Consider the following 13,083-nt stretch of genomic DNA (forward strand, 5'->3'; position numbering starts at 1 on the left):
GCAATTTATGCATAGTATTGCCACTGCACATGTGTGCATTCTCATGGCAGGAATCTGGGTTTTCGGGTCGTTAAAAATGACAAGAATTTTGTATGAAGAAAATAGTTGATAGTATTGTTATAACCACTGTAAACTAGTTAATAAATCCCGTACGTGTACTTTTATTTGACAGATATGACTTAAATTGTATTTAAATCAAGTTAGCAATAGATTGCCGTGGGAAGTGTAACAAATCATAATCCCATTGTCACTTTCATTCATGATTAATACACGCCATATGAATACTTAGACGCGCCCTATAGACTAAAATGATTTAAAAAGTAGTGACACGAAAACGTACCCATAGTTACCAAGTTTGTTTATTTAAACCAGGGCTGCATTCAACGATCATTCATATGTTAGCAAAAATTAGAGAATACTGATTTTTGGTAGATAAAAAAGTTTGTATTTTAACATTAACAATTAACATTGATCCCAATTAAATTTTATCATAAAATTCCTTATAATTTCGACCCATTTATTTATTTTCATTTAATTTTGGCGAATGCGAATTTTATTCAAATAAAAAAATATTGCTACTAAATTCATTTTTTTATATAAATTTAATACACATATTTACATTAACGTTTCCCATACGGAAAAGAAAAAACGATTAATGGGGTGTGACGTCTTACAGTAATTTGTTTATTTTATTTTGAATTATTAATATTTTAAGTATAACATATAAATTACAAAAAATGAATATACGGCGTTTTCAATCAGTGCTACACAAAAAAGGATTATAAATATAACTTTTCGCTTCTTTCTTAAATATGTGGTATACCTGATTGCACTTTTAATTTTCTTTGTTCTTTTTATTAGAGAAAAATATTCGTCTGTAATGTAATGCAATTGTTTTAAATTTCGGAATTAAAATGTTACCAGTTGTTCTAGGTCACGTGTTTACGTTTTGTGACGTAGGAACACTACTATTTATGGTTTTGAAGTAAATAATTATTTTTGAATTACGATTTTATATCTAAAACCCTAATTTTTAAAGTCATCGGGACTGATAAAAGTAGACGGTTTTATTTAATGTAATTTTCGTAATTTATTTTTGTATTTTTTCGACTGGTAAAATATTTGTTTTAAAAACATAAACCTATCAGTTCAGCCCTGTTGTTTAGATGAGCTTGGCAATTTCGCCACTAGGCGTAGTTTGACGTTTCTAAAAATAATATTTATATTTGAATATGAATTTTTTTTAATCTTTGTTAATCACTTATGAACAAATATTTACCAATGAAAATTTACACAATACTTTTTACAATTTTTATCCGAAAGGTTTTTACACGCTTTCATGACACAAGCGGGAATTGATTTTGATTCTAAACGGCTAAATACACGTTGGGCATGACTGAGCGTTTGGGCATGAGTTAAATGTTATAATTTTTAGGGCTCGAGGCATGTCTTTATTAATATTTCAATGATACGCGCACAATAAATAATATTCAATTAATTTATCAATGCGTAGGTACTGGGAGTACCTTTTTAGGCGATTTATTAATAAACTTTTTGCATTGATACGAAAATATAATTCACGCGTGTGTGAAAAGGAGAATGGGCATACATGTATAAAGCGTTGCCGCACCTCCAACAATAATAAATTATTTACAACAATAAAAATACTGTCTATTTTTTTCCACTTTATTAATTTATTAAAAAATTTCACAATTGATCAGGTTTCGTGGTGACCTAACATTCTGAAGATGTCGGTCCGGATAAAATCCGCTGGTAAAAAATTATAAGTTATAGCTGCAAAAACTAAATAAATAAGTTTTTAAAATTATTATAAAAAAGCAGTTCCACCAAGAGTTGTCTGTAGAAAATATAAATTATCAAAAATTAACTAATTTGAACGACGTCAATAGTTCTTCTGAATCAACCTATGATAGAGTGTTGTTGTTGATAGATTTCCAGTTTACCCACATCAGATACAATAAACCTGAAATTCTTATAAGCATTAATAATGAAACAATATTTAATGATTAAATAAAATAATCCACTTATCTCTGTGTCCAGGCGGATGAAGAATACAGTTATGTGTGTGTAATATAATCTTAAATCGATTGGAGGTTAGTCCGCCTACTATTTTCAAGGACCTGAGTTTGATTCCTAGCAGAGTGGACGTGAAATATTGATTTTAAAAGTTTTTCGAAAGGTAGTGTTTTATTGTTCATGTGGTACTATTCTGAACCGCTCTCGTGGCCTAGATAGAAAACACTTTTAGATCGCGTATTTTGTATGTAAAAGTGTTTTCTACGGCCGCGAGAGCGTTTGGAATATCACCCCTGGAAGGGCACCTGAAGCGTAAGACTAATCACCTTACTTTATATGTAACAAAGATGATCAAGATACCCTCTAATTAGAGTGTTCTATGCACCACTGGGTGCTGATATGGAAATCACGAAAAAAACTAAATTGCTTCGGAAAATTGTTCTTAATACACTCGTCTAATAAAGCTTATAATTGCATACAAACTGTATACATAAATAAGTACAAGTGTAACATCCTTCACAGTGAACCTGAAATCTTGATCAGTGATTAAATAAGAGTTAAACTGTTATAGGAAGTTGGTCCTTATGCGCTGATGTTAAAGACCCGATAATCGCTTGGAGTGCTTCGGAGGGTCTCTTGTGCTGCCTTCAGTCTTCACGCTTCAGTATCCGGCGCAATGTCGTGGTTAGCGGTTGTGTTGTTGGCGTCGTCGTGTGTTCTCCGTGTGTCCACAGTTCCTCCGTCTGCAATCGGAGATGTGGTCACCAACGCCGGAGTGGGGATTAACCAAGTTACGGTAAGTCCACGAATTAAAACATTTAAGTGATTAATCAAAGTAAAAAATGTGATTTACGAGGCATCGAATTGGTACAAAAGTAAAATGGGAGTGTGTAAGGGAAAATTTTGGATTTCCATTTATCACTTCTAATTTTAATAACATATAGCTAAACGTCTTTATTTTATTGATCTACAGGGTAAACGGTGCACTGAAATCTACCTTGGCAAACAAATGTTTGTCGCAGGAGGCAAAATTAGCAGTTCACAATGAAGTTCTAGTGCCAACCCTAATGTATAAGTTTTTAATGTGTGTGCCTGTAAACTGTAAATGTGCAGTTCAGTTTGAAAGATAAAAATCATTGTCAATATTTACATTAAAATTATATTCCGAACAGTTTAATGATCTTATGAACTCACTGAATAAACCATAAATAAAGTAATAATATCGCTGAAGTAACATGTAGTACGTGGTGTAGTTGTCAGCGCGTTTGCCTGCCATGCAAGAGGTCTGGGTCAAGAGTTCCGACGTGGTCGAAGTAAAGAGTGTGACTGATCATCTTACCTTTATGTAACAAAAATAATCAAGATACACTGCGATTGGTGTACCAATGCAGTGACCTATGCATCATTAGCTGTGGAAAGGGAATGATTATGATAATAAAAAGAACAAAGTGATAAATTATTAACATAATACAACGGAGATGCCGAACATTTTAGAGAAGGTAATATGGAAGTCTAGGCATCTACAGGGCTTATGACTTGTCATTGGCTGGTTTAAGTGGCCATTTTACACACTGTGTAACATTTACCATTCTACCCATATTTAAACATCTATATTCCTTCAACTCTTTCATCTGTTGATGTTTGTGAATTTAAAGAGCTGAAACCTTTATTTATTTATTTATTTCAATGAAAGAAACAGTCGACAATGATATAATAACTTTTTTTTTAAAATACGGTTTAAAGACAGACCAGCGAAGTTTCTAAATAAGAATCATATATATTATTAAATTATGTTACAACAAAAGGGTGTGTTTATGTGTATTTGTATGAGAGTAAGTGTAGATGTGTGTTTATGTGTATTAGTGTTCTGGTGTGTGTAAGTGTGAGCATCATTAAATAGTAAGTGGGATCGCATCGCAGCCAGAAATAATAAGTCTTGTTTTTTTTTTTTATTCATAAATTTCATAAAAAGTACAATTTTTTGTAAAATTCTAAACATAACTACTTTTACACATCTAGTAAATTTTATCACTGTAACTCTCCAAAAAAAAGAGACTAATACCCGTATGCAGAGACAAAACTTAAGGTGAGGAAAGTACATTCTAATCTCAAATGCGGAGAATAACCCGAAGTTGAAGACAATAGAATGTACTTTCCTCTCCTTAAGTTTTGTCTCTGCATACGGGTATAACTCTTGTGTTTGTAGAGTGACTTACACTGTTTTAGTTGTTTATTTATAAGAGTTTATATAATTGTAATACAAGTACATGAAAAGAAAAATAAAAACATAGGATATATAAAGAATAAACATAAAACAAGAATACATTCATACTAATTAAAATTTAATGTTGTTTTTACACGAGTTAAAAAAATTTCTTTTAGATTAACTTTAAATTTATTTATTGATATATTATTTTTAATAGTTTTTAGTTCATTAGAAAGATTATTTTAATTTTTAACACCTTTGAAGACAAAGCTATTTTGACCATGACTTGTATGGAATTTGGGAATTTTGATATTATGTTGGTATCTTAGTGACTTATTTATTTCAAATTCTATAATTTTTTCTTTTTTATACATTTTTTTTTCACATAAGCATTCTTCTAAACAATTTTTTTATTCCCGCCAAACTGCAAAAGCAGTTTTTTTGCATATATTTGTAAAATAGAATTTATTTTATAAAGAGTCAAGACTGATTATTTTTAAATAAATTAAGGAGCATGTAAAATATATCAATAGATGAAAAAAAAGCGAGAAATATCTAATTGAATTATTTCACCTACTTACTAGGCAACGCTTGAATTTTTTTTATTTCTTCTTCATGGACCAGGTGGATTTATCTATCTTTTGATATGGATATATTGATTAATGTAACGTTGTTGTAATTATTATGTCTTATATGTATTTGATTTAATTATGTTTAATAATTCATGTTTTAAAATTATAGAAAATGTCTTCCTCGGCACGGGACATTATTAATGTAAAAAAGAAATTCATAAATTGAAAAATAACAAATAAATAAATTTTTAAAAATGCACTACAAAATTTGGGTAGTATAAAGTGCATGGGTAATAAAATAATCAGTCTATTTTGAAAACCTTTCGGAAATCGTACCTGTTACTTATGCTACTTGATAAAAATTACCATACAAAATGTCTTAAGTTGATTTTCGTTTATATAATGTAAATAAATATAATAAGACACGTTAATATATTCATTTTCCGCACAATGAGAAGGTTCGCCGGTTTTTAAGTATTTTAATGTATTATCAGCGCTATGATTTTTTTAAGTTTTGTAATTTTGAAACTACTCCGTCCGTGATGTTACAAGTTATCGTCACTGAGTTCTGCTGATTGGTGAGTTGGCTTCCCGGAAATCAAAAATTTATCGCAACACTCTATCATTGGCATATTTGGAAGAACTTGTGACGTAATTCGAAGTAGTTAATTTTTTCATTTATTTTCTTGAAACTTCGCCATACAATTAAATAATATAATTTTTACCACGTGTAAAAAAACATTCTTTATATCCAATTTTCCGTAGCACTAAATTAGTGACATATTATTAAAAAAAACTTTTGCGACCAAAAGTAGGTAGTGTATTTTTTTTACTCAAATTTAACAAATAATAGTGTCATGATGAACACTAAGCAATTGTTATCTCTGAAAACATTATAAACTAGATGGCAAAAGTGAGTGAACTTTAAGCAGTTGTGCCTTTGTTTTTGCGAATAATTGTTACTTTACTGATAGCGCGAATGTGAGTATATGTATCTCCTGTTCTGTAAAAATAAGTATTTTGGGTAGAGCCACTATTATTCCCGGAGCGTGACGCCAAAAAAATTCGGACACACGAAACCGCACATGAAGATTTTTATTTAGAACATTATTGCGACCTTAACCATTACCCAAAACACTTAATAAGGTTGAATTGACCAAGCCGTCTTCGTTTTTTTCTGTTTTTAAAACAGTTTTATATATCATTGGACGTTTAATCATCAGTGTGGCTATAAATAAAACAAAGTTTAGGTGCATGCAAAAAATAAGAATCCCCATATTAATCATTCTCTAGGGCAGTGGTCGGCAAACTCATCAGTCAAAAGAGCCAAAGATCAGCATTAGGACGATTAAGATTTATTTTGAGGGTCAAATTTAATTTCGTTAAACTGTTTCCTCTTCAAATCCAACGAATCTTATGCAGTGAAGGATCTCTGTATTTACTCTGTTATTGAGTAAACATTCTTTAAATTAGCGATGTAAAGGAGATTAAACGACAATTATGTTGATAATCTTGATCACCAAATCCATAACATTTGAAATTTTTCGCCTCTTGATGAATGATGCAATGGTAGAAAAGCATCCCGTGATTGATTTTTATTTGAAAAATATAAAAAAAACATTCTCATAATTTTAGCTCCATATGTTGAAATTGAAATAATTTCATCAAGTTTAATACGATGCTTCTCCATGCATTCAATTACAGTATTTTCAATATCCTCAATAATTCGAAAGGCAATATTCCTAGAAGTTCTTCTGTAGATTAAATAATTTGAACAAAAAGTGTAACTTGCACTCGCGTGGTTAAAGAGCCGCATGCGGCTCGCGAGCCGCGGTTTGCCGACCACTGCTCTAGGGTATAGAGAAGATTCATAATACCACCCCTGAGTTAGCCTCGACTGTCCTTGTCTCGTTTTAGAATGTTGCATATGATATTGTTCCGACATTCTCGTATTGTGTCCATGTTTACTACAATTTTTTTCAAATTTTAGTTCTCCGTCCACAATTACATAAGTGGCTAATTCATATTTTAAGAACAATATTTTGAGTTTTTCCAAATTTTTGTAGACAAGAACTGGATTCAACTCCCTGGGGAGCTGTTAATATTAACATATTACAACAGAGATGAAGAACATTTAAGAGAAGGTTATATAGAAGTCTAGGCATTCTTCATCTCTGTTGTAATATGTTAATATAAACAGCTCCCCAGGGAGTTGAATCCAGTCCTTGTCTACAAAAACTTGGACAAACTCAAAATATTGTTGATAAATTACCTGGTCCATGAAGAAGTATAGAAATTGAAAAAATAACATTTTCAGGCGTTGCCTAGTATGCAGGTGAAATAATTCAACTAGACGAATCTCACCCGCATAAATAAAGGTTTCAGCTCTTTAACTTCACAAACATCAACAGATGAAAGAATTGAAGGAATATAGATGTTCAAATATAGGCAGAATGGTGAATGTTACACAGTGTGTAAAGTGGCCACTTAAACCAGCCATTGACAGGTCATAAGCCCTGTAGATGCCCAGACTTATATATAACCTTCTCTTAAATGTTCTTCATCTCTGTTGTAATATGTTAATCATATTTTAAGGATTCTTGTTGAAAAAGTTCAGTTTTATTTAAGTGATTAGTTTGTTTAAAGAGTTTTTTAGTTGCTGTTAGATAAGGAAGATAATTTTTTTTTTTAATATTTCATTTTGCTGTCTTTGTAATCTTATTATTTCATTTTGATTTCCTGTTCCCCATAGTAGTTGCATATAACACATTTGAGTTTTTATATAGGCTCCTTACATTATTTTTTTTTCCGTTTTTGGAACAAACCTTTTGATTATGAAAAAAAGACTCGATAATGTCGCCACTTTACTAGCATTAGTGCAAAGTCTCAAAATGAGTGATACAATATGATTGCAGTAGGTGGTATATTAATTTTTACATATAACTTTCAACTTAAGTGGCCCTTTAAGAGACCCATTATTACGACTTTATCATCTTTCAATCAGAAAGCTTTAAGTTCATATTGCGTATTGCTCTTAAGAAAACCATCACTTTAAAGATCCTTTCATCTCTATACCTACGTTCATAATATAACCTCGTCTGGGTTCAGAAAAATGGCTTCAGTTTCCGTGCTGCAGAACAGCGCGGGCGTTTAATTGAAACTTTTTAAAACATATTATAACTACCCGCTAAGTCTGAGATCAAACTTGGTAAATATAACTAGACAGCGGAGTTACTAAACTCTCGCTTCCACACAGTAGCCGGGCTCTTTATAGACCTGGGCTTAGAGGGCGAGAACTATTCACGGGACCCGTCACAATAGATCTTCACAGGTCGCAGTGACGTCAGGAGCTTGAATAGCACTGACCCCCACCTCCAAGAATAAGAATAAGAAATACCAAGAAGAAAAGGGCTAAGTTGGGCTGCTTTCGGAAAACTAAAATGTATTTTTGAAAGTAAAGAAGTCCCTTTATGCTTAAAAAGACAAGTATATGAATCGCGCATGTTGCGAATGACAACATAAGACTAGAAACCATGTCTGTAACACAAAAAATAGCATTACTACTACCCATTCTAGATTACGCTGATATTTCCATGACTGATTTAAGCTGTGAGCAACTCGATAAACTTGAACGACTTCAGAATACATGCATAAGGTACATTTTTGGTCTTAGGAAATATGACCACATTTCTGATTATTGTAGGCAACTGAAATGGCTCAAAATTAGACAGCGAAGAGACTATCACTCCCTCTCACTTCTGTTCAATGTACTTCATAGTCCTAACGCTTCTATATACCTGTGTGAAAAATTTCAACGCTTATCAGTTCATGGTTTACCTCTTCGTTCTCATTCTCAAGGCACTCTCTTAATACCCATACACAATTCCTCTTTCTTCTCTAACTCATATAGTGTCCATGCGGCTCGACTGTGGAATCATCTCCCATCCACCATCAAAGATGTTACTACATTATCTCTGTTTAAATCACGTCTGAAGAAACATCTCCTTTCTCTTCCTTAATCTTTCCTCCTTTCCTTTTTCCTCTTTCCGCTTTTTTCCTTTTTCCCATTGAGTAATAGTTTTGATTTAAGGTAATTTATAAACAAATACGTTTATTTCTCTTTTTATATATTTTTAACTTTTTAATCTTTTTTTTTCCATTCAATATGTTCTGTAACTTGAATTATAAAAATAAAACTTTTATTTTATTGGTTGGTTGGAAGAAATTGCCATTTGGCAATAAGCCCGCCAATGTACAAATAACATTATGTACAAAAAGTTAAATAAATAAATAAAAAAAGTAGCCAGAAATTTAAATGCACGCAACGATCAATGGAAAGGCAGATGCTCGGTGTTTGTCTAAGAGACAGAATAAGAAATTAAGGAATAAGGCGCCGAACCGAAGTCATGGATATCATGGATCGTGCAGCAAATTGTAACGCCAGTGGGCAGGACACTCGGCGAGGAAAAATGATGGCAGGTGGACACCCAGAATAATAAAGTGGAGACCGTGGGCAAACAAAAGAAGTGTTGGAAGGCCACAGAAAATATGATTCGATGACATTGCCTCTATTGACGATAAAACACAACAAGAGGAATGGAGACGTTTAGAAGAGGCATTTATCCGGCAGTGGAGAGAATAAAGCTGAACCTGTCTTTTTAGGACAGGTTTTTTTACACAATTTTATAGAGTATATATATTTATTTATTCTTCTTTCTGTGCCATATCAGGTCTCCCCGACGTTGGCGATCACTCTAGAGTAGGCATTCCGGTCCTGCGCCAACTGGAACAGCGCCTCAACCCCACGCACTCCCGTCCAGTCGCGGATGTTTCTCAGCCAGGACATCTGTCGCCTTCCAACCCCACGCTTTCCCTCGATCTTTCCCATCATAATCAGCTGTAGAAGCGTATATTTGCTTCCGCGCATGATATGGCCCAGATATGCGAGTTTTCTCTGTTTTATTGAGGACAGTAGTTCTTTTTCGGCACTGGCTCGTCTCAACACCTCCACGTTGGTCACTAAATCTGTCCACGGGATTTTCAGCATTCTCCGGTGAAGCCACAATTCAAAAGCCTGTAATCGGTTCATGGAGTTCACCTTGAGAGTCCATGTTTCAACCCCGTAGAGCAGTATTGACCCCACATAGCACTTGACCATCCTCTGTCTCAGTTTTAAATTAAGACTATCACTGCAGAAGATTTTTATTACCTTTAAGAATTTGTTTATTACCTTATTGAAAAGTCGGTCAGTGGTTATATACAAATATTTAATAACATTTAGCAAAATGTTTGACCTCAAAGTCAATACTTTAAATATAAATAATCATACTGATTTAAATTATTATTTTTTGTTTTTTAATTGATTATATTTATCTTTAAAAAAAAGGAAAAACGCGTTAAGTTTCTATTTTCGGAAGAAATTATGAAAAATACACCACAACACCGAACCAATTGCGAAAAAATGCTTTCTTTATTTTTTTTTGTAACTGGAGGGAATGGAATCCGCGCCGCTAGTTTCACAGTTAACCGTCCAACCGACTACGTCACGGTGCCTGTCTAATTTATTGTTACCTTATTGATTCATGAATATTTTATTAAATTTATTCGAGAAAGATCAGCTGAAAATGTTGATGGATGCAGAAACCGAGTAAGACCGAGAAAAACATGGCATGACTAAAGTTCATAAAAATGTATGAAAGACAGAGTGATATGGCGTTTTAACCTCTCTGCCAACCGTTTTTGTTTTTTGCTGTTTTTTTTTTGTTCGGTTTATTCAAATTTTGTGTATTCATGTTTGGTGTCCAAACAGATGAAGAATATTTATTTATTATAAATACGGCCTTAGCCAATTACAACAGTAACAAAAATAAACAAATATACAAGAAACTGAACAAAAAGAACATAAAACTATGTAGCAAAGACAAACGTGGACAGTAAAATAACGGTTTACAATATATTCATAAACACTAAACGTTCTACAAAAAGACGGAAGATCTGTCCCAAGGAATTTTAATTTATGTGACAAATTGACTAATATTCTGGATTAACAAAAGTTGCTCTTAGAAGATTCAATAAAAAGCAGATTTTGACTTCTGGTGACAGTTGGGAACGTGACAAGAAATATATTGCAACAGAGATGAAACATCACTTATAGCCATAGAATTGAGAATAGTCCAGAAACCGCATACGCACATCAAACAGAAGGCGATTCAACTACTTATAAATGAGTAGGTTTACGTTTTGACCCATTAGTTTCTTTGTAGACGTCGCTCAGTACGCAACCCCTGATTTGAATTCAACTATGCCGTGTTGTGTCCTTTTAAAGTTTAGAAATACTGCTAAGATCTTAAAGAAACAGGATGCAATCACATTTCATCTGTAATTTGCAAATGAATGTGTATGTAACAAATGCATTACTTAAAAAGTGAATTATTTTTTCATCTGTCAGATTGTCGAAGAAACAAAATGGAAATTTTGTTAGTGTTGCCAGGGTAGTAAATTTTTTTACCCTACTTTGCTCATCTAATGAAAGAATTAATGAAAATTAGACCTCAGATTAAACTACGCCGTGGGGGACATTAGAACGACATTATCTTTAAAACCACAAATATTATTTAACATGATATAAAAATATCCGTTTTATGTCAAATCATTTATTTTATATTTCAAGTTCAAAAATTTTAGTGAAATTAACAGATTACTTTTTTTTTACCTTACATTTGTTATGATTTTTTTTCCCATCGCGCAATTTTACGCGGTGACCTCACGAATGCGCGCGGCGAAAGTAAGGCGGAGTGGGGGAATTATTGGACACAGTCCGATGTATTCAAATATGATTCTACGCTCCTTCTAGACTATTCGTAATTCTATGCTTATAGCATTAAGTATTTAAAAAAAATAATTTATCTATCTCAGTTCTACGTTTCTCCAGTGAAGACAGATTAAGAGATTGCTCTTTTTTAAAATTGGAATAATTTGCAATCCGAGTAACCATGCCACATTTATTAGTAAACTTGTGAGGAATAAAGAGTTTTGATGGTATTTATATTTTTTAAGTGCGTCGTTATTCTATTGATGAAACCAAGAATATAAAAATAACTGCCTGTGTAGTACGGTTATTTTTCCTGATTTGTTTTGATGATATAAGCAAATGCTTAGTTCGGCACTAGCTTTGGCTGTGAAGAACAAAACAGTTACATAATACAGCAATAATTTTAGAAAGTCGTAGTTCAATTCAATCTTCTGTCATTACTAATCCGTATCTACTCTACCTAATCGCTTATCATTACTACACGTTTCTTTCAAATAATATTACCATCATTACAGTTAGGTTCTTTGCAAACAGAACAACGATGTGGCGGGAGAATTAGCAGACATCGATTTTGAAATTACTCGTACTAATCGGCAATAGGATGAATCAAACGTAAAAAAAGCACTAGGGATACGATGATCTAATCTGACGAATATAAAAAAAATCTCTTGAAGCTGTTGAGAATATATGAGTCTAAACATTTACAAAGCTTATCGTCTGTATACCAGTGGCAAACGGTTATTTTTTTTGGTAATCTACAAAAAAATATCATAATATTACATAATATAAAACTCAGCATTTTCAAACTATTGAAACAATCGTAATTTTATTTTTTTCTATTGTAAGATCACAGCTAGAGTATGCATCTGCAGTAGGAATCCCGCTTATTACTGCAACTCATATGATCTTGAACGAGTACAAAGAAAGTTTTAAGATGCATTCAATTTAAATTAGGTCTACCTGTGCTAGAATTAAATTATAAATTCCTGATGATTAATTTTAATTTACCTGTACTGTCAAGCAGGACGACAGTAAATGACCTCTTGTTTATTTATTAATTATTAAATAATAAAATAGATTGGCCGGAACTGTTAACTTAAATAAACTTTCGCATTCCACATTGACCAACAAGACTATTTTTTTTGTTTTACAGTATTCATCATGGTACTATTATTCATTGAATTCACCAATTATTTGCGTGCAGCGACTTGCAAATCAATATGGTGATGATTTAGATTTATTTTATACCACGCCGCTGATGATCAAGTCCTGTGTTTTGAAAAACAATTAAAAATTTAAATAATTATTGGCTCTTCACTTTTGTTTGAACTCTTTACTCTTGTGTGCATAACTATTTTTCAAATTTATTATTGTTTAGTGTTAATATTTATATAAACCACGAAGTAAACTTTTTAACTTTCCTTTTAAAGCACTTTCTTTTTCTTTTTTTTTCTTCC

General features: G+C 32.4%; 1 protein-coding gene across 1 annotated transcript in view; it reads left to right on the forward strand.

Moving 5' to 3' along the window:
- Window positions 1–2,713: 2,713 nt before the first annotated feature.
- The window catches only part of LOC148282834 (carboxylic ester hydrolase), an 80,484-nt gene continuing 70,114 nt past the window's right edge, over window positions 2,714–13,083 (forward strand). Inside the window, exon 1 of the mRNA XM_088224471.1 lies at window positions 2,714–2,833. Coding sequence (XP_088080597.1) covers window positions 2,714–2,833 — 120 coding nt within the window. The remainder of the gene's footprint in view (window positions 2,834–13,083) is intronic.

Source organism: Micrasema longulum, unplaced genomic scaffold, assembly GCF_059751315.1.
Source record: "Micrasema longulum isolate JH-2025_06_02 unplaced genomic scaffold, ASM5975131v1 h1tg000286l, whole genome shotgun sequence".
In the NCBI taxonomy this organism is placed as follows: Eukaryota; Metazoa; Arthropoda; class Insecta; order Trichoptera; family Brachycentridae; genus Micrasema; species Micrasema longulum.